We start from the raw sequence: 22,559 nt of genomic DNA, 5'->3' as shown, positions 1-22,559 counted from the left end.
CAGCTGCGTCAGAGCAGCTGCAACCAGGAAGATGTGGCAGACTTCCTCTGCATGACAATGCCGCGGGCTGGTGCCTCATTTTCCTTTCCTTTTATAAAAAAAAAAACGATTTTGGCCACCAACGCAGCTCACCTACCTAACACCATCCAGACAACCACTTCTAGTGTCTTTACCTCCTTGCATTTGAATTCAATCTGCAGTAAATCGGCATCGTTTCTTTCACATCTCCCAACGGAACTGTGGTGTCTATTGGAGAGCAGCATTAAATAACAGTAAGACGGTATGAGTTAAAAAAATGAAACGCTGGTTAGGGAGAGAAGGGCGAGAGAGAACGATCACTGCCCGTGTTCCCGGAACGCCTTTCGGCCAGAGCTCGGCGGCTTGGCAGGCTGGAAGACTATCCTGTGGGGCTCCAAGACACCCCGCTAAGCATAAAGAGGGTAACTAGACTTTTTCCTCTGAAACACAGCAAGCTCTCCCACCCAGCATCTGCACAGAGCACCTAAACCGACAAGAGATTCTAAGGCTGGATTTTCAGCCAGCAAGCCAGCCGGCCGGCCCCCGCTGAATTATGGCCATTCCTAAAACTGCAGCTGAAGTCGGAATCACGGACAAAATTCACAGTTCTGAGCCCCCGGAATGCTCACAGCACCTGGGCGTGGCCAGGGGAGCTCGGGTGGCGGGATTGGTTGGCGCTGGGCAACAGACACGCCTCGCTGCTGGGTGAGGGGGTGGGGCAGAGGGCTGGTAAACGTGCTGGGGAGAGTAATTAGTTTCTTTAAGATGTGGAGCTTCTTGCAAAAACTTTAGACATATGAAAAGCCTTTAAGAAGTCTGGGGAAGCATGTGGTCCCAACGGTTTCGCCCTCCTTTGCACTGTAGTTAATTAAAGCTTTAAATCTGCTCTCTGCCAGTCTGCACGGCTAGAATCAACCAGTGGAGAGGGGTATTTAAAGCGCACAGGAAACCTATCATTTCAAAAAAAAAACTTTCATTGATTTTCTCTTCAGCGAGTAAAGTGTTACGCTGTGGTAACACAATGCATCATAATACATGGATGAAGGCTGTAATTGAATCCTCAGCCTAAAATGCGTAATAATTGTCTAGACAGTTATGCTTCAACTCCAATGTGGGAGAAAAAAAAAACTGAAAATGCAGTTTTCAATTGAAAATAAAATTTAGCCAAGACAATAAAGATTGCTGTTAATCTTGTAAACAGTTACTACAGTCGAACTTGGCAGCCTGTCACTCCTACACTTAAATCTCTACATAGGCTGACGGTTAAGTCCTGTTTAAGGCTTTAAAAAACCTGGCTCCTTCATACAGCTCTCAGCTACTGCTGCGTCAGCATGATTACTATTACTATTGAGGTCACTGGGCCCTGTCCTCAACCCAAACGTCCGGGACATGAGGGAAGAATTATCTCACAGGATCACAGGAAAGGATAACTGGATGTGAACCCGTCACCTCCGGGCTATGCCACCCCACCTGGACTACGGGAGCAGGTTACTACTGCAGGTGCCGTCTCGATTCAGAATGAAAGACACCCTTCTCGGCACACGATCCCACCTAAACCTTGTCAAACCTGTAAGGTTAGCACATCGACCAGCCTTTTGATGTCTGCTCATAATAAAGGTGACAAAAGACGCTAGGGTTCCTTTGGGAAGCTGTTGCAGATATTTGCGGCTTTTTGTAACACAAACTGTTGACCTGGGTTGCTTCAGGTGCAGAACATCGCAAAGTGAAGCCTACAGGCCTGTAGGGAAACACGTCGCACACCTGCAGTCACTAAAGTCAAGCTTGTTGACAGAAAAAAACCCATCGGGACATCCCAGACTCAGAGAGATCTGCCCTTGCAGACTAAACCACTGAGCAAACCAAACCAAGCTGGTAAAAACACACGGTCTTCACTCCTGAAAACTGTACTTGCGTCTTCAGCATCCCATCACATGCTGACACAGTGAGGATTTAAAGGACTGAAGGTTTGATCTAAGACTGGGGGCCATTTCAAACTGAATGATTTTCAGTTCCAAAAGGATACAGAGCACACCCAATTCCTGGATCAGGACATCTTTTTTTTGGGTCCAAATGAACTTATTCTTTTAATATAACTGATTTTTATATTGTAACCACCCTTATTAAAAGCTGTCGGACGAAGCACATGGGAGCTACGTGTCCTGAAGGAGAAGACCGGTTCAGGAGGTGACAGTATGCGGACTAATCCTGTGGCCAGAGGATCAGCGATCGCTCTGTCCAGCGAGATTAATGGCGCAGTTCTGTACTCCGTTCGCTGATCTCCTGCTCTCGGGAGGGCAGGACATCTCACCAGACAAAACTGCCGTGGTCCTCTCTGCCAGTCAAGAACAGAAATCCACACTTCACCGCCTGAATGCTTAAGAAAATGAATAAATAATACAATTTGCTGTGGTGTGTGCTGGGAACTAGCGCATCTGTAAAAACGTCGTTAATTAATGGGGGCTTTCTCGGGACTGTTTAACCGAACTTTAAAAATGTTATTTCCTCATTTGACGTTGCGGAAAAGGAAATGTGTTTGGAGTCTTCGAAGTGGCTAAAAATGATCGGCCGTGCCCCTGTATCCTTCCCACAGAAGAGCGTGCAGCCCGTGGGCACTGGGGCGAGTCGTGGGTGCCACCCGGACGCGCGCGGACACCGGACAGTCCGTCCTCACGGCACGGGACGGTCAGAGCTCGCGCAGCCCTCGCGGTCCGACCTCCGCCGGAACACGAGAGCCAACATCGGCGTGCATTCCCAGCGCAGGAGACGTAACACAGCGCCCCAGGAAAAAATGCTATTTACCCTTCTGCGCAGAGATGATGAAAATAGCTATTTACAGCAGAACGGCACAAAGCAGCTAATTATATCAAAAGCAGCTATAAACTGGCCTCTCAGTCCTGCGGTTCTCCCTCAGAACACAAGACGCCGGGGCCTTGGTGTACAATACTCTTCAGAGGAACAGGAGCATTCAATCCCGAACCTCTGATGAATGCAGTTCTACTTCTGCAGCGACCACCTTCAAATCAAATCTCCTGGCAGAATCAACATGTTTTTACAGAGGTTCTCGCTAGCAGTCAATGGCCGAACCCCAACGGTCTTTTTTTTTGGAGGGGGGGGGTCTTTTTTTGCATTTTTAGCTGCCAGGAATTCAGCGCGACTCGGCCACCTTCCTGCACGGAAACCACCGGCTCGTCAGGCTGAGCGGTCTCAGCTCCCAGCGCCGACAGATGCCAAAGCGCCACCGCTCAGTGGAAAAAGAACAGCTGTATCCTCTCCGCTTGCCAGACAAAAGACACCGGGTGAGCCTATCGCCAAGCAAAGAGAAGCACGATAAGGTAGATAAACACCCGGCTGGAAAGGGGCTTTAAATTATCCCTCCAGTACCAGGCGCCGTTGCAATGAGACCATGTCCAACAGCACAAAACCAGTACCGACCTCATCCGGCGACGTCTGCTGGGGAGAGCCGAGCCTGCGACACACATCGGAGGCTACAAAGGAGCCGGACCCTTATTTTGCTTGAAAAGGAGCCGCGATGCTCCTTCTTGTTCCCTGACAGCGCAACAGAATCCCCGCAGCCCCTTTCCTGTGTTTGGAAGCGCTTGTCAGGAAAAGTGATGTCATTACTTTAAATTGCTCCCGCCCGCCCCGTCTTCCCGGGGGCAGCCAATCGGGCCCGGACGGCTCCCCTCGGAAGGATGCCAGTCGGAAACCCGTCGGCAGACTCGAGCGTCGTCTATGGCTCCGGTATCCAGAAGCCAAATGTCCCCATCGCCGGGCTCGGCGAAGCCAGCGTCTGCAGTGAGCAGCGGTGGCTTGAGACCCAGAGCTGTGGATCTTGGCGGCAGCAGCAAGGAAGAGGCTCAACAGCTGGACAGCACGGAGTGTTAAGGACGCGAGTCTGGCTGGACGGGGCAGAGCGCACAACAGCGCCACCCAGCGGCGTGGTGTGAAGCCGGGGAGAGCAGGGCGGGTCTCTTTTCTTGCGTCTCGTACTACTCATTCCCCGCGGCTAATTTGAAATACCGTCACAGCATGTCGTCATTCTTCGTCAGTACGTACCCCCCCACCCAGACGATGAGCCAGTCGTTGAACTGGCGGCGGTAATCGAAGTAGGTACAGACAGCACAGAGGCCCTTTCTGCAGTATAACCCCTGACCACAAGGAGAGGAAAACCGACCCAGAGCACAAGACGACGTGAAAGTGGAAGAAAAGGAAATTACAGGATAAGTGTTTACTGTGGTGCAGGCACCAACGCCATCAAACGTACTGTCTAATAACAGGATATTCAGATTTTCCTGTTTACGTTTTACTTTTTATATTCCGTGCCAAACTACAGGTCTAGCTCCATCATAAAAATGATAACGGACTACTTCGCCTTTTACCACTTGAGTCATCCGTGCAGGTTAAGATCTAACCAAGTGCTCTATAATAAAGCATTGACGTTAGATTGTGACTGTGCTCGTGGAGGAGCTCCCCCTCGTGGTGGAACGTCATTCTCCAGCGCACTGGCAACGAAAGTCATGGGTGGCGCGCTATGAAGTACCCTTGGAGAGTATAGCTTCACTGAAGTCTTTCCACAAGGGGTTTGCCATCCCGTGCTTCTGTAAACAGGAACCTATCATACTATTCTCACTCCTCGCAGGAGCAGAATACTTTCTGATGCAGAACCACAATGCTGCATCCATCCTCATTCGTGCAGACAAGCAACCCGAGATGGAGTAAATTGTACTCACCTTCAGCAGAAGCCATTGTGTAATTGTGCTAGGTAGTAAACCTAATTTACAGAATGTGTACACAGGCAGAATGTAAAAGTATTGTCACAAGCATGTTGAGCCAGATAAGACTGGGTTTGGAGCAAGAAACCAAAGACAAATCTTTTTTTTCTGTCCCAAGTGACAAACCATATACCAGTGCAATAATACATGTACGATATCCTTTCTGCCCGAGCGTGCTCATCAACGGCAGAGATCCGATGCCACTGTTTTTAGGATTAGATCCCCAATTAGCCAGAGGTCTGTGAGGAACCAGGGCCAGTGCAATTCCCTGCAGCACTTCTGGTCCCTGGTCCAATTAAGCTCGCCAAGAACCACAGCAAAACGCGCAGACTGTAATCACACAGAGGGTTGTGTGTGGAACAAGCCACTCGCCTGTTACAGCAGCAGACGCCCTGTGATTTCTCAATCACTCCAACGACGCAATCGATACAGGAGCTATAGGACTGATGGTCTCCTTTCTGACCTTTTAATTTATTGCTCGGAAGAGTGCGAGTATCACAGTTCTACCATGGCCTCCCTACTTACCAGAAAATACAGCTAAACCATTCTGGGACTCCGGGCTCCTGGTCCGCAGGCGGCTGCATCACAAAGCAAAAAAGCAGAAGAGGAAAGGAAATCGTTCCGGCTGCACTAATCCAGCAAGCACTCTCACAAGTTACTTCCATCAGATAACTTGTGTCCATTTACTTACACACCTCTTGAGTTATTTTCCATGTTAAGGCGCACTATGGCTGCCGTCGCATCACCCAGGTGGGGCTGCACACTGGTGGTGGTGGAGGGGATCCCCATTACCTGTAAAGCGCTTTGAGTGGAGTGTCCAGAAAAGCGCTATATAAGTGTAAGAAATTATTTTTAAGGTAACACCCAAAATGCCAATCATCGGTCAAAACAATAGGTTTTTTTTAATTAAAAAAAAATCGAACTCCTTTAAATAACGCGCGGCGGATATCAAAATGCCGGGAAGAAAAAGCTCCAACCATGGACAGCCCCGTCCTCCCACTTTCCTAAGACAGGCTGGCATGGCTGCCTGGCGTCTCCGGATCACCCTGGGTGCTCGCGCCCGGGCAGGGTGCGGGCCGACACGAGCTCCTCCAGGGACGACCTGCTTTCCGCCAACGGAGGAACGATTTGTGACATTACGGCCGATTTAAGAGACAATAAAGGTCAAAAATCCAATTGCCTTTTTTAATAAATATTCACCGACACTGAAAGAGTACAGATGTGCCAATCACTGCAAGTGCTCTTGATGGTATCTGACTGTACAGAATGGGAAAACAAGCCCCTCGAACAGCCTATTCGTTCTCCTACTACACAAAATGCTCATGGAGGGCATGGAATCAGTTATCCGCAGTCTGCAGAAGGGCAACAGTAAACACAGCGAGGGTGGACAAGCTGTTCACAGGACATTCAGCACGTGTTCAGCAATGCGTTGTTAAACCAGGAGGTGACAAGACGATCCTCTCAAGTGCCCCTCAGCGCGACGAATGTGGTCCACGAAGCAGTCACACGTGACGTGCCGACACTGCAGTCCCGGTCCCATCCTCCACACTCCCTCCTCCAACAGCGATGGGCTTCTTGCGGCAGCGGTGGACGCCGGAGGTGGGGGCATCAAGTTCCCAACAGCGAGAAGAGTTTCCCAGCCCTGCGACACGGGCAGCAGCTGCTCAGGTTGCGTCTGCCGGCTGGGTGTTAAAGTCGGCTGGAGAGATGCCACGCGCCGTTTCACCGGCTTTGCCCGCTAGGTCAGAAGCTTCCAAAACCACCTGTGAAATGAAACAAGCAAGCACTTCAGTGCAACCTCATGCACTGTTTCCAATTCAGCAGGAATACACAGTAGCAGCAGCAACAAAGTCTGCCTGTACGGTCTCTAGGGCATTTCACACACATTTCTTCAGTGAGGAAGACAAAAGGCAGGAACCTGAGCTTCATCAAGAGAAAAGACGACCCAGTGCTCCTCCGCAAGCTTCTGGAACCTCTCTTAAGGAACTTGCTGAATCCAGCTAACATCTGGAGACACTTAGAATCATCCGGCCATATTCATTTATCCATTTCCAATCACATAAGGGGAGATACCCAGAAGATTATAGAAAGAATTTGCTTTTGGCACCTGTTTGAACCCCACTACTACAAAAGCTAGCGGCGTTCATTCAGGGCCTCTAGACTAAAGAAACTGTCCCGTCCTCAAGCACCCCCTTCCAGAGCAGCTAAAAAAAACAGACAGGTGATCGAGGGGCACAAGACTGATTGCAAATCAGACTCAATGCTACACAGCCGATAAAAAGCCAGCATATTTATTGTATATTATTATTAGTGTATAACATATTAATTGTATCCTTTCCCCAATCTAAAGCAGTTTACATTACAAGCCTTTCAAAAACCTGTTATGCACCTTTGCATGAGAGCACATTTAAACCGATCGGCCCCAGCCAGTGCCCACAGCTGGCAGACGGGTGACCCTGTCCCCACCTGGTTCTCCATGGGCTCCGTGTCCCTCTCGGAGAGCTCCAGCTCCGTGGAATGGACAGCCGCTTCCTGCCCTGGGGTCTCCAGCCCCGCCTGCTCCTCGGCTGTCAGAATATCCAGAGGCGCCTCTGCGATCTCCCGGATTGACTGGTCCTCCAGGGCCAGGGCTGTGTCAAACAGCAGGGGAGAGGGGGGGCACTGCATGCCATCCCCCACCACATCCAAGTCCTTGAAACACACACACACACCCACCATGAAGACCGACCGACTCCTAACCCACTGTTGTACCAAAGCAGCAGCTGGCATGGAGGAAATGGAAAACTTAAAAATCTATATCCTTGTAGCTTTAAAAGCGATCAGTTTCGTAGTTTCACCTAACTAACTACCTGATACATTCCATTATCTTTCAGAATGTTTCATTTAAAGTGAACACTTAATATGAATTTTGTTGAAACTGGGTTTTGTGAGGCGGTAAAGCAAATACTAGTTTGTGTCAGGTTCTCACAGCATCAAGTCTCTGTAATTGTTAAAAGAATGAAGTAGCAGCTTAGGTCTATTAGATGAAGAGAATTTAAGGAACTCATGGAAGGAAGCCAGCAGCTACAGCAACCTGCACAGCGCCCTTCAGAGCTCAATCGCAACGGTAACTGGCGTTTCTAGCATGGCCCTGAAAAACTGATCACTGCTTCATATAAGGCACATTAGTGTCACAGAAGGAAGGCCAAAAGCACCAAGGCACCTGGCTTTCAAGGAATGTCATACAGACGATCAAGGAGATGAATCTGCCCAAGTCTGGCACAGAGTCATAAACACAGAGGACAAAACGGGCAGTTGACCAGTATTTAAAATGGATAAACATACTGACATGGTCAACGAAGAAGACTATGTCTGGACAAGTAATGAACAGGCCCAGGAATGCAGAACTACCTGACATATAGGGTTGTGGATATAAAGCTACCATATACGACCAAAGCAAATTTGCTTACAGGTGGATGAGGCCTTTAAATTCATAAGCTACTGAAGATAGGTTAGAAATTAGTAGAGGTCTTCTGGCCCATATCATAAAGAATACACCCATTCTGCTCACAAGTTAAAAATGGTATCGGGTAACCAGCAAATTCCCATTCACATACCAGAAGAGCAGGGAGTCGGGAGTTTCTGAAAGGGAAATGCCCACAACGGGGAGGCAATGAGGAGACTTACATCACTGAACTCCAGGGGCAGGTTCTCTGTGGGCTGCAGTTCAGCGGCGCTCAAGTACAGGTCGGTGGGCACCGGGGCCAGATGCTCGGGCACCAGCGGCTCCTGCTCGGGCTGGTACATGGGCGGCGGCAGGGACAGGTGCAGCGGGCAACGGGGCTCCTCCGACTGCCCCATGTGTACCGGCCGGTCGCAGGGCACGTCCTTCAGGCCGGGGCACATCTTGAACAGCACCTGATTGCTGTCCTGGTAAATGTCTGCGCCGCAGCAGTGAAGGAAAGCGGGACAAGAGCTCGGGACCGCAAACGGCCAGGCGCGCTGCTGAATTCGTGGCCAGCCAGGCGCACAGGGCATCAGAACCAAGCGCAGGTCAGTCAAGCGTGCGCGGGATGCAGCGGCAGACAAACAGAACAGTGCTCGGTAACCGTGGTGAATGACCCTCAAAAAGAAGGAGGAAAGCTTGCTATTACAGCTATAATATTGTCTCTTCCAACTGAACTGGATATCCCCTATCAAAAGGAGGAGGGATATCCAACAGACCACAGGAAGAACATCATTTTGGCTCCTGTTTGAAACCAACAGCTACTGCAAGCTATCAGCCTTGATTCAGGGCCCTGCCACACAAGATACACATAGGACAGCACTTGATCAGGAACATTAGAATCAAGACTTGGAGTCATGTCTTGATGTGACAAAACGGAGACTTGGACTTTGACAAAGATGTTTTAGTCTTATGAGTTAAGCAGCACTTCTGGAGACGCAGACAACACCACAACAACCTATGGCTCGGCACAGCTATGCAAGTGTACAGAGCTCTCTGCCCTCGCCCACTTGGCTGAGGGCTGGCAGATCAGGAGACAGACATTTCAAAAATCCCTTTCAAATGGGTTGGAGTGTGCTATGGAACTCCTGTGTTTAGTCTTGGGTCTCAATTGCAAGCAAACCATCTTCTTCTGTAGTTAAGAGGAAACTCACTCATCTTGAGGCAGACAGCAGCGCATGGAGAAGCGGTAAAGGATACGTGAAATACAGTGCCGCGTCATCGGAAGGCACTGGCTCGAACAGCGGGCACCATCCACCAAGGCGATGCACCTCTGGCTGGAGCGCGCCGCGTGGGCCTGGGGACACACCGCAGCCTTTATTTCCAGCCCCTCAACCACTTACTGTCACAGTGCATTTCGGAAAACACCAGTCAGGACCCAATCGGGACAATAACCGGAAACCACTTCCCATTCCCACTGGAGGAATGCAAATAAAGGTGAATCTGAACTCTGAAACCCCAGATCTAGCCCTTTTAAAGCTAAAACCAGGGTCATTTAACACGACACCAATATGAAGATAAAGGGAACGGGTAGTAACAACATGTGAATGCGATGCATTTTGGGTATTACCACCCTGAAAGAGTTAAAATGGTCAGGAACTCAATGCAACCCTGAGGCCGAACAAGACTGAGAAGGACACGTCCGAGTTAGCGATAAGTTGCACAGCAACTTCAGCTACCAGCTAAAAAAAAAAAAAGTAAAGGTGCTCTTAGACGTGCAAGCCAGAAAATGTACCAACCTAACAATGTCATATTAAAAGCACACCCATGTGTTCCATCTAAAATCAGGGACAGCCGAGATACTTGGAAGAAGCAGACAAAGGTGTGTTGGATTAACCCACATTATGTTCTAAACAGGGGACTGGAAAGTGGCAGCCCCCTCGCACTGACTTGTGGCAGCAGCCCCTCGGTGGTGGCCAGCCTGCGCTCTCTCAGCTGTCTGTGCAGCAGCGCCTCCACTCCGTAGCGCCGGCGATAGCGCCGCAGGGCCTTCAGCTTCTTCAGGTTCTCCCTCTCCTTCATGGACAGCCCCTCCGGACCAGTCAGCAGGCTGCTCCCTGGGCAACACAAACACCTGCTCCAGCGCCACTCTGTTTTATTCCCACTGACCCAGCTGCTAGAACTCACCTGCCAAACTCTTTAGTACAGACATTATAATAATAAACTATTTTATATCATGCCTTTAAAATAACTTCCCAAAGTGCTTTTCAGTAACAAAAAAAAGGTAACAAGGAGAGGAGGAGGTAATAAAATTAACTAGATTAAAACCAAGGATTTAGAATGCAGAAGATGCAAGGGGCACAGAACTGATTAGGTAAAAGCCTTTCTGAAGGAGAGGACTTTGAGTCTGAATTTCAAAAAGCTCAGGGAGGGTGACTCTGATATCCTTGGGGATATAATTTCAGAGCTTTGGGGCACAGCAGAAGGCGCTGCCACCCCTGTATAGGGGGGTAAACAGGAGATTGGAATTAGACAAACGAAGCTTGCAAAAGGTGGGGAGCAGGTAAAAAGTAAGTCAGATAGGCAAGTGCAAGCCATGCCTATAGGTGAGCATGGGGACTGAGATTGACATGAAAGGAAGCCAGTGGATTCTTGTTTAATATCCCTTGAGTAATACTGCCAGGGACTAAACAAACCAAATCACACCCGTTTACACCCACTCAAATAATAACATTCACCGAGTCAAGCATGAAGACACAGAAGAAAAGTTGACAGACAATTCACCGGCTTTAACATCGCCACTTGAAATAAAATCCAAGTGCAGTTTTGCACAGTGATGCAACGATATGTTTATAAAATGAAATATGGCCTCAGCCTCACATTTAAGCTACTCCTTGTGCTAGAATTTCCTGGTGATGCCGATGACGGCTGGCTTTTACTGAGTCGCCATGCTTGGAGCCCAGGCTGGATTACCTACGGTCTCGTGCTCCATCTTGCGGCTGTGCAGGTACCGGCGTTTCTTCTCCTTCAGAAGGTGCTGCAGCCGTTTGAACTGGTCGATGTAGAGGGACTGCAGCCGGATCAGTTTCTCCCGGGTGATCAGGGCCACCTCCTCTGCTGTGTACACTCCTGCATGCCTGTGGAGCAAGGAGAGGGAACACCAGTGGCACTTCATCATCCCAGAGAGGAGAACAACATTAGCCTGTTGCCACACAATCCTGCTCGCAAAAGGATAAAAAGGTGTCAAATCACAAGACCAAGGTACTATGCATGGACTCTGGATCCTCATTACGGAGATAAAGCAGGCGTTTTGAGAAATCTGATGCACTGTTGACCCAGAGTGGCAGTGGAGTACAGTACTAAATTAACATCAAGGACGCAAAACGTACAGATGGACTTCATTTAAATCTCAACACCCCAAACTGTATTTTTAGCCTACGCTGCACAAATGCATTGCAATTATGAAAATCACCCATGATCAATTTGCTGAAATGCTCTCTTCTATTTTAAAGATCGACTAGATGTTCTTGCATCCTTCCAATTATTTTATAGGAAGTATGTCCTTTACATTAAAGCTTTTGTTAATGGACACAAAGGCACAAGTGTTCCCTTTACCTTCATAAGGCTACCTGTCTTATGAACATGGCAGGCATGGCTAGGAGAACTGCCCTGACTTAAGTTTTGCTTTCAGCTTCTGCATGAAGTACTACAAAGAGCGGACACTAGGGGTGCCGTCTTACTTGAGGGGATCCTCGTGGTCACTGTCTATGCTGTCAGCCTCGCTGTCGGGGTCTCCTCTCCACGTCTGATCCACCACAGCAGGTTCCTGCTCGTCTTCGCTGCAGCTGTCTTCATCTGGGAAGAAGAGACAGAGGACCCTCAACGCCATCAAGTAGGCCACCACGCAGAACAGAGAGGATCACTATTGTGAAGCCAATCCATTGAGTATTCTGCATCGACCGCCGAGCACACACCATCGGACACCAATACAAGTGCAGCAAAAACCGAGAACGGGAGGCAAACTTTTTAAACGGAGTCATGGGAGTCAAGAACAAGCTGCTCAGCCATGCTGTCGAAGCAGATGCCCTGGGCTCCTGCAGTAAACTGTTGGACGAGAATCTCAAATCAAATAAATATTAGGAACGAAATAAGTTAGAAGGGCTCAGTGGCCTTCTCTTTTTTGTAACCTTAAGCTCTTGAGCACAATTCAGACATTCTGCTACTGTAAAGCTTAAAATACACTGAGCTAATCTAACCATAATATAAACACCACTAGCAGAATGATCAGCCTATAAAACAACACCCTCTTCCTGCTTGCAAAACAGGCTTGGCAGACACCTCCAGCCACGCCTCTTACCGAGTATCCGGCTGGCCTCACTGCGGCTGCTGTCGTGCCCATGGCTCCCCTGCTCGGGCCGGCTGTAGCCGCTGAGCTGAGAGAGAAGGATCTCGGGCGAGGGGCCCGACGGCGCCTTCCTCATCTGGGCCTGGAGGGCCAGCGCATTCCTGCGGGCGTGTTCCACGCAGAACGTCACCCTGCAACGCCAACACACACCACCAGGGGGCCGTGAGGAGACGGGTCCAGACTGTCACTTCTAGATCAGTGGTTCTCAAAGTGTGGTCCGCGGACCACCCGTGGGCTGACCCAGTCATCTTTCTCAAAGTGACTTGCTTTACGCAGCCCCATTCTTCACATTCACTTTCTAAGCAATAAAAACATGGGCAAAATCTGCAATTTTGTTTGTAAAAATATTAGTACTTTCATCAAATTTAATTCAATATTAATTTTAGTACATTAATAGGCGAGGATTTTTACAGGCTAAGAAGTGGACGTAGGCACAGGTGGTCCATCACATCTGTGACTTGGTTTAAGTGGTCCGCAGACCATAGAACTTTGAGAGCCACTGCTCTAGATGACATGTAATCATAGAAGTATTTTCCCAACCAGCTCTGTGCGTAGGAGGGGATGAACTTCATCTACCACTGAAGCAACACATCCATCTGAGTGACACACAGCAACCACTACGTGCCACCTATCCTACCAGCGGTTCAGAGAGTGCCGATAAAGAGTGATTGCTCATTCTATGGTGATGAAATTACCAATCATGGCCTCCTAATAATCCCCATCTATGAACTGGCTTCATCACTCTGCTGTCCTCCCCACTGATAGCTGATGTGTGGTGAGCGTTCTGGCGCACTCTGTATGCCCCCACATCATCCAGGTGGATGCTGCACATTGGTGGTGGTGGTGGTGGAGGGGAGTCCCCATTACCTGTAAAGCACTTTGAGCGGGGTGTCCAGAAAAGCGCTATATAAGTGTAAGCAATTATTATTATTACTGAAGTACCATGGGAATCACTATTACGACCTGTGCAACTAACTTATATTACATTATGGTGTAGTTAGTAAACCAGTCTAGTTTGCAGATGATACCAAATAGGAGGACTAGCAAAGCCTGCAGAAGCTACAAAGGAAACTGCTAAAGATTCAGAAATCAAGAGCGAACACTTTGACATCAGCTGATGGAGACAAGTGAAGAATACTACAAAGGCAGCAAAATAAACTATAAATAAAAATTGGAAACCCTGAGGTTGAAGAGTCTACTTGTGAAAATGGCTTGGGTGTGTGTGTTGATGCATCGATCTTCTACACAATGTAAGGAAGAAGCAAAAAGGAAAACGCGTTAAAACACAGTTTTAAGCACCATTAATAGCATCCCTTTATACATTAAAGTTGTAGAAAGCATTTGCAAGTCCTCATTTAGAACACTGCAGGGTCAGATACATTCCAGGGCTTAAGGAAATGTCCTACACCGACAGGGATGAAGCCATTCTGTGTCTTGGCTCACCTGTTATAAAATTATTTATTAGTAAATGTGTGGATTCTATCTTCACAGCCATGTAGCATCAGGTTTTATTTTGCATACATTGTGTTATTTATAATTATTTTTTTCTTGAAACTGCTCATGTTTGTATCTGTTATTTCAAGTACGTTTACACAACAAATAATTCCTAGCAGCCCAGAGGATAGGTTTGTGAAAAAAGATGATTTTGATGAGCTACAGAATCCAAACCTTTAAGTCTCGAAGAGAGATGACTATGAGGGGACCTGATAGCAGGACAACCTCAAAGAAAGAGGCATCACCAAACTCTCGTTCTACTGCACCCTCTGAGAGTCGAAGCGACACATGCGTATCCGACGATGAGGGGCGCATCACACTTGCCCTTAGCTTGAGGGTGACGGTGTGAAGTGCCAAGAGCACACCCCCGAACCCAGGAAAGGGCAGCAGGGCGTGGCTCCTGTCCAGGAGACGGAGGGGGACTCACCCGTCCTTCTTTTCAGGTTTGGGGGCTGCGCTGGGGCACCGCCTGCCGTTCTTGCTGGAGACGTAGCTGCACTGCCTGTAGGGGGCGCTCTTGTCCTCCAGCACGTGCTTGAGGCAGTACTCCAGGCCCTCCAGGCGCGGCTGGGAGCACGGCCGGGGGGAGTAGGAGCAGGAATGGGACTCCTGCGCCCGGGCCTGGGGGGTCACACGCCCCCGGCTGGACGGCAGCACGTGGATGCGGATTCGGTTCATGCCCAGGCCTGGGGGAGAGAACACAGGGATAAATACAGCTGGAGCTCACAGCCCCTGCTCAGCACCTCCCAATAACCCCATCTCTGAACTGGCTTCATCACTCTGCTCTCCTCCCCACTGAGAGCTGGTGTGTGGGGAGAGTACTGGTGCCCTCTGGCTGCTGTCACATCATCCAGGAGGGGCTGCACATTGGTGGTGGGAGTGGGATTCCCCATTACCTGCAAAGCACTTTGAGTGCAGTGTCCAGAAAAAAAGCTAAGCGTAAGGAATTACAAACTCATGGCTACCAGCAAGCTCTGAGCACAGTGGTCAGTGTCCTACAGTCACAAAACTAATTACTCAACACTCCCAGCCAGTGCCTGAACACAGTAATCAGCATCACACAGTTACAGAGCTGCAATTATGAACCGGCTTCATCTGTCTTTTCTCCTCCAAACTGATAACTGGTGTGTGGCGAGTGTACACGTTGCATCATCCAGGTGGGTGAGGGGTGAGGGGAGTCTCCACGACCTGTAACGATCTTTGACTGGAGTGTCTAGGAAAGCACTGTATAAGTGTGAAGAGTTATTACCATATAGCCACTCCAATCTGCTTTTTGGCAAATATCTGTGCAAACCATGTCCTCCTGGATGAGTGCTAGAGCAGGACTGAGTCACACAGGGGGGCAGGGGGGGGATGACTTGCAAACTTCAACACTCAGCCTTCCAGAGCTTCTCTACACCAATTTTAAATTCTTCAAAACTTTTTTTCCCCCATTTTCAACAGGGTCCTATCCAAGACCGTCTTCTTCAGTACTGATACTGCTGCAGACAAGTCGCTTCACGTGTACATGACCTCCTATGGCAACCCCCCCGCCCTCGTGCTTCGTTAAGAACATGTTCAATATCAGAGTGTGGGGGGGCAGCTGGTCAGGGCCACTGAACACACCAGGTGCCTCTTTCAAGACAAGGCGATCTCTCGACTGCAACTGATACCGGCCGAGAAAGAGAGAGAATAAGTCTCTAAAAGATGGATACGAGTATTTAATGAATGGCTGCCAAAGAACACGTGCATTTCTCCCTAACTGATAAAAAAAATACAATGTTTTTCTAGCTACCTTTAAAACACGTCGACAACACTACAGCATCTGATTGCGTATGCCGAAATCGTCATCTATGCACCAGAAGTTAAAAGTTGTTGTATCGTGGGCGCAAGTCGTGCCCCATCCCTTCGACTGACCAGGCGTGCTCGCCCGTTTCAGAGAAGCGCGCACGGAGGAAGCCAGGCGCGACAATTTAAGAAACCTACTGAGTGGAGGGGGGATCTTTGCACCCGCTGAGAGACTTCTGTGATATCTTACGCCTTGATCTTTGTTTGCGATCTTTTCAAAATGCACCGACATGTTATAAAAACATTTACAGCGCCTAGACACGTTTCAGCCGCAGCTCTTCTTAACAACGCATGGGTCTAAAGGCACAAAGCAAAGCCACTTGTACCATAAAACTAGCTCGAAGCAAAGCAAACTCTGATTTCACTAAGGAGCCTGCACACCCGCCTGAAAGGCGCCTCTTGTTTTGAACGCGAACATTATTTCCCCTTGTCTCGTTCCCATCCGCGAGTCAGCCATCTTAACACATCTACGAAACATCTCCCCTCCCAACCCCCGCTACACTTCTCTTTCTTTTCTGTTAGTAAAGATAATCCCACCCGCTTCATAATCAACACAGTCACCCAGAACAACGACAAAAAAAAAATTACTAGTATGGCTCATCGTCGCAACACCACGTTTACCAGACATCTTACCTCGACCTCGCCCGCCACTCGAAGAGCTTTAACCGCTCCGGTCGGCTCCCTCTGTCGGTCGGCCGGCTACCGCCCCCCACCGAGCCAGGATTGGCCAGACACAAGTACCTTGGAAACACGTCATTGGTTTGTCAACATGCCAATCGATATACAGCTCGGCCGGGGATTGGTCAAGGTTAACGCTTATCAATTTGGGTCAGCCTACCGAAGAGGTTGAATTCTGGCGAAGGTAGTGCTTGTACAGACTGCCGCGTTGCAATGATTTAAGACTACATCCTCTGATGCACCTGGACACATCATCAGTATTCCTACCCGGGGTCTTTCAACATCAGACACCCTCGCCCAGGCGACCCAGCCAAGGTTGTTCAAGCCCTGGCTTGCGTTCAGGTGGCTTTGTTACCCACGGGTCACACTTATATAGCGCTTTTCTGGACACTCCACTCAAAACGCTTTACAGGTAATGGGGACTCCCCTCCACCACCACCAATGTGCAGCATCCACCTGGATGATGCGACAGCAGCCATAGTGCGCCAGAACACTCCCCACACACCAGCTCTCAGTGGGGAGGAGAGCAGAGTAATGTAGCCAATTCATAGAGGGGGATTATTAGGAGGCCATGATTAGTAAGGGCCAATTGGAAATTTGGCCAGGACACCGGGGTTACACCCCTACTCTTTTCGAGAAGCGCCCTGGGATTTTTAATGACCACAGAGAGTCAGGACCTCGCTTTTACATCTCATCCGAAGGACAGCGCCTGTTTACAGTATAGTGTCCCCGTCACTATACTGGGGCATAAGGACCCACATGGACCGCAGGGTGAGCGCCCCCTGCTGGCCCCACTAACACCTCTTCCAGTAGCAGCCTTAGTTTTTCCCAGGAGGTCTCCCATCCAGGTACTGACCAGGCTCACACCTGCTTAGCTTTCGTGGGTTGCCAGTTGTGAGTTGCAGGGTGATATGGCTGCTGGTTAAGGTCATATTATTATGATTAATCACTTTTTGCACTTATAATAATAATAATAATAATAATAATAATAATAATAATAATTGCTTACACTTATATAGCGCTTTTCTGGACACTCCACTCAAAGAGCTTTGCAGGTAATGGGGACTCCCCTCCACCACCAGCAGTGTGCAGCCCCCACCTGAATGATGTGACAGCAGTCAGAGTGAACCAGTATTTTCTCCACACACCAGCTATCAGTGAGGAGGAGAGCAGAGTGATGACCCCAGATCAGAGATGGGGATTATTATTAAAGAACAGAACCCGATTCTAAAGAAGAATGTTTGGAGTCTGGATTTGAAAGAGTTTAGGGAAGGTGACTCTCTGATATCCTTGGGGATGGAATTCCAGAGCTCTGGGGTGCAGCAGGAGACGGCCCTGTCACTCCTAGAGTGTAGACTGGTTTGGGGGACAGATAGGGGGCAAGAATGAGAAGAGCGAAGGTTGTGAGGTGGGGAGTAGGATGACAGTAGCTCAGACAGGTATTGAGGTGCCAAACCATGCAGAGCTTTAAAGGTGAGCATGGGGATTCTGAATTCGACACGAAACCTGACAGGAAGCCAGTGCAAGGACTCCAGGATAGGAGTAATGTGATCACTTGCAGTAAACCTGGTCAGGATTTACTGGAGTTTGTTCAATGTGGATTTAGAAACCCCAAGGAGTAGAGCATTACAGTAGTCTATCAGGGAGAAGACAAATGTGTTGATCAGCTTTAAGACATAGTCTAGCGATATTTCTGAGGTGAAAGAAAGATGTTTTGACAATATGCTGCACATGTGGGTCGAATGTCAAGCCCGAATCAAATATCACCCCAAAGTTTTTCAATTTAGACTGAATCTCAAGTACAGTATGACCCACAGATAGGGTTACAGCATTGGCTTTACAAAGTTGATGGGGGGTGCCAATGAGCATGACTTCAGTCTTTGTCACAGATTAAATAAAGGAAATTTTAAACCATCCATGTTTTTAGGGCAGAGATGCAATTAGAGAGAACAGAAACAGCCACATCAGTGTCAGGTTTGGTATGGACGTAGATCTGAGTATCGTCAGCATAGAAATGATAGTTGAGGCAATGATCTTAAAAACTGACCAAGCAGAAATATGTAAATGCTGAAAAGTAAGGGGCCCAGTATTGAGCCCTGAGGAACACCAGACTAAACGAGTCCAATTTCAGACCTAAATCTGCCAAGAGAGACAAAGTGACAGTGACCAGTGAGGTAAGACTTGAAGCATTTAAGAGCAGTGTCAGAAACTCCAAACACAGGTCAAGACGAGAAAGTAAGATGTCATGGTCAACAGTGTTGAAAGCAGCAGTGAGGTCAAGAAGAATGAGGATAGAAAGAGAGCCAGAATCAGAAGCCATTAGAAGATCGTTAGTGACTTTGATCAGGGCAGTTTCTGTGTGTGAAGTTGTCGGAAGCCAGATTGGAGGGGTCTGAAAAGGTTATTAACAATGAGGTGGTTATGTAATTGAAATGTGACAGCACAGTCTAGAATTTGTGCAAGAAAGGGAAAATTGGAGATGGGGCGAAAATTGTTTAGATTTAGATTTTGTGGCACAGGGGTGATAGCAGCAGTTTTGAGAACCACTGGTACAACACCAGTGCCCAAGGATTCATGTATTATATTGAGGACAACGGGGCAGAGAGAAGTGAAAACAGGACGGAAATGAAGTGGTGGGGACGGGATCTACAGTAATGTACAGGTGGTGGGTTTCATCTGTCTCGAAGGCCTTTTTTCAACTATTTCCAACCGCCTCTCTCTGGCGGTTTGGATGGCTTTCCTCTTGCTCACCCCTGTTACGTCCAAAACACACAGAGGGACTGGCCTGCAAGTCCTGTGCAGCCCCCCCCCCCGACGGGCTCACCCCCTCCCACAGCGCAGACCCACCAGGTCTTCATGTCTGACTCCCTCCCTTCCGCCAGCTTCCAGCGGGGACCTGTCCGCTCTGGCACGGCCGGCTGCCGAGATGCTTCACACAGCAATACAACGTCCAGCCCGAGTGCGGTCAGGGGCCCTCAGCTGCCCGCCTGTCTTGCCGTTGCCAAGGAGACCCGCCGATACTTTGCACTGCGGACGTGGCTGCTGACCGGCTCTGACGGATTCGGTGGCCTGGTGATGTTTGCTGTTGTTGATATCCCCGCTAATAGCGTCCGCCAAGGCCTTCAGCCCCCGGTCGTGCTGCCACCGATAGCAGCCTTCTCCAAGGGCTTTCGAGCAACGGCCGAGGGCGTGCTCCAGTGGCCCTCACCCCTGGCGCAAAGGGCATGCCGGCGAGCCGCCTCTGCCCCAACAGGAGAGACACCAGGAAGGTTTATCAATTCAATTCAATTCAATTCAAGGTGCTTTATTAGCATGACCGATGGGTACAATCAGTGTTGCCAAAGCAAATAAAAATAATAAAATTAACATGGAACAAAACAAAAAATAGAAGTAAAATAAAATCTACAGAAATGTTACAGACATTTACAACAAAGACATATGATAAAATATTGACATATACTGTAGGCGGCTGGAGCATTACTGGGAGACAGACTCACTGTTCCTCAGGCTGTGACAGGAGATCACATACTGGGCTGCCAGATCAACTGAGTTCCCTTCCCCCTCTCCCAGTAGGATTGGGACCTGTTGTGGTATTGGCAGATGTGGGAACTCTGGGATTAGATTTCTGAATTTTGGGAAGAATGTTTCTCTAATCCAAGAGTATCTGTCATAGTGCAGTAGGAAGTGCACCTCTGTCTCTGTCTCTACCCGCTGGCAGTGGGAGCACAGCCTGTCCTCTCGGTTTATTCCATGCTGAAAAGTGACACCCAGAGAAGGCTCCACAGCTGAAACGTTGCGTTTCTTTTCGTCTCTTTTCTCCTCTTCTAACTAGCAAGACCTTATGTTAAATATGCAACTTTATAGGCAAGCAGAGGCTGATGTACAGGAGTGATATGCTGCCAAGGCTTGGTGCGAGTTAGAAGTCTAGTTGTCAAGTTTTGGCCATAATGCTAGTTGTTTAGAAGAGAGTGAGGAAGACCACAGAGTAAGGAGTGGCGGGAATCAAGCCTCGGTGTTTTAAATGAATCACGCAGTCAGCGTCGGACGTTTGTAAAAGAATCGTGAAAGAATGCATTATTTGCAGACTTGAAATTGTAAAAGAAAAGCGGGGCCAGTAGGGGGCGCTCACCCTGCGGTCTGTGTGGATCCCAGTGCCCCAGTTTAGTGACGGGACGCTGTGCTGTAAAAAAGCCCTCTCCTTCGGCTGACGCATGAAACAGCGCTTCTGACTTCTTTAAAACGCCTAATTGTTTCTCGAAAAGAATAGAGGTAGGTATTCAAACCAAACTCCCCACTAATCTTGACAATCAACATATACGAACAGGCTAGTTTTGTTCTTTATATCGCCAATACACATGATTATTGAACTAATGATAATACTGTGGCTTTAAACTTGCGTAAAATAAGAAATAGCATTTTATACTAACTCACGCTCTGGAAGACATCATGCCTGGTCCCGGTACCAAAGAAAGGGCGCCCCTCTGTCCTCAACGACTACAGACCAGTTGCACTGACTTCTCACATCATGAAGACACTGGAGAGGCTGGTCTTATCCCACCGGAGACCCCTGGTCAGCTCATCGCTGGACACCCTACAGTTTGCCTACCAGCCCAATGTTGGTGTGGAGGAAGCGATCATCTACATGCTGCAAAGGGCCTACTCACACCTGGACAGGGCTGGCAACACTGTGAGAATCATGTTTTTCGACTTCTCCAGTGCCTTCAATACCATCCAGCCCTTACTTCTAAGGAGGAAGCTGGAGGAGATGCAAGTCGATGCCTCCTCGACCTCGTGGATCACTGACTACCTGACAGGCAGACCACAGTCTGTGAGACTTCAGAACTGTGTGTCTGAACAGGTAGTGAGTAACACAGGGGCACCTCAAGGGACAGTTCTTTCTCCATTCCTCTTCACCCTCTATACTTTGGACTTTAAGTGCAACTCAAAGTCATGCCACCTGCAGAAGTTCTCAGATGACTCTGCAATTGTGGGATGTATCAAGAGTGAGCAGGAGGAGGAGTACAGAGGACTGGTCAGCAGCTTTGTGGAGTGGTGTGGGGTGAACTACTTGGAACTGAATGTAACAAAGACAAAGGAACTGGTGGTAGATTTCAGGAGGAAAAAGGTCAAACCTACTCCTGTCTACATCCATGGGAGTGGCGTGGAGATGGTGGACTCGTACAAGTACCTGGGAGTGCACATCGACGATAGACTGGAATGGTCTAAGAACATCGAGGCCATCTATAAGAAGGGACAGAGCTGACTTTACTTCTTGAGGAGGCTCAGGTCCTTCAATGTGTGTAGTAAGATGCTACACATGTTCTATCAGTCGGTGGTAGCGAGTGCCATTTTCTACGCAGTGGTGTGCTGGGGCTCTGGGATTAGAGCAGTGGATTCCAAAAAGCTGAACAAGCTCATCAGGAGAGCAAGCTCTGTCATTGGGTCTGACCTGGACCCCTTGGAGGTAGTGGCTGAGAGGAGAATGATGTCCAAACTAGAGGCCATCATGGACAACTTCTCCCATCTCCTCTATGACAGGCTTGCAGGAATGAAGAGCCCGTTCAGCAATAGACTGATTCATCCATGGTGCGACAGGGAGCGCTACAGGAGGTCATTCTTGCCTTCTGCCATAAGACTGTACTACTGCTACATCTGTTCTCTTTCTCTTTCTTTTTCCCGTTTACAACCATTTTTTGTGCAATACATCTATATTTATATTCATATGTGTGATACGATTTTCTGTGTACTGTTCTGTTCTAGTGTTCTTGTGTATCTGGACTGTGAGTAACTCTTGTATTGTGTTGTATGTATTGTACTATTATTAAACATTTCGTTTTAGTGTGACTGTGTTGTATGTATTAAGCTGCCGTTGCACTGCAACTTTCCTCACAGAATCAATAAATATCTATTAAATGAATTCTGATTTTTTACCAGCATTGGA

The 22,559-nt window shown here is 48.6% G+C and overlaps 2 protein-coding genes and 1 non-coding gene across 4 annotated transcripts in view; all 3 read right to left on the bottom strand.

Annotated features, from left to right (window-relative positions):
- nckap5l (NCK-associated protein 5-like) overlaps positions 1-3,905 on the bottom strand; it is a 60,811-nt gene extending 56,906 nt beyond the window's left edge. For both annotated transcript variants that reach the window (XM_088636053.1, XM_088636044.1), the window contains exon 1: positions 3,451-3,905. The gene's annotated coding sequence lies outside the window, so the exon portion shown is untranslated. The remainder of the gene's footprint in view (positions 1-3,450) is intronic.
- A 2,056-nt stretch (positions 3,906-5,961) lies between these two features.
- Positions 5,962-16,695, bottom strand: kansl2 (KAT8 regulatory NSL complex subunit 2). The gene is made up of 10 exons (XM_088636030.1): positions 16,574-16,695; positions 14,541-14,799; positions 12,572-12,750; positions 11,955-12,069; positions 11,188-11,351; positions 10,165-10,331; positions 9,475-9,571; positions 8,457-8,710; positions 7,257-7,481; positions 5,962-6,553 (listed from the first exon to the last, which is right to left on the bottom strand). The coding sequence occupies exons 2-10, from the start codon at positions 14,789-14,791 to the stop codon at positions 6,455-6,457; spliced, it is 1,551 nt and encodes a 516-aa protein (XP_088492156.1). The 5' UTR covers positions 14,792-14,799; positions 16,574-16,695; the 3' UTR covers positions 5,962-6,454.
- On the bottom strand, positions 8,932-9,069 carry LOC148678662 (small nucleolar RNA SNORA2/SNORA34 family). Its single transcript, XR_015940288.1, has one exon. It is a non-coding gene; the product is annotated as a small nucleolar RNA SNORA2/SNORA34 family (small nucleolar RNA).
- Positions 16,696-22,559: the final 5,864 nt, after the last annotated feature.

The sequence above is a fragment of the Lepisosteus platostomus genome, chromosome 1 (assembly GCF_059453375.1).
Source record: "Lepisosteus platostomus isolate fLepPlt1 chromosome 1, fLepPlt1.hap1, whole genome shotgun sequence".
Taxonomy (NCBI): domain Eukaryota; kingdom Metazoa; phylum Chordata; class Actinopteri; order Semionotiformes; family Lepisosteidae; genus Lepisosteus; species Lepisosteus platostomus.
This window is presented reverse-complemented; position numbering and strand designations above follow the sequence as displayed.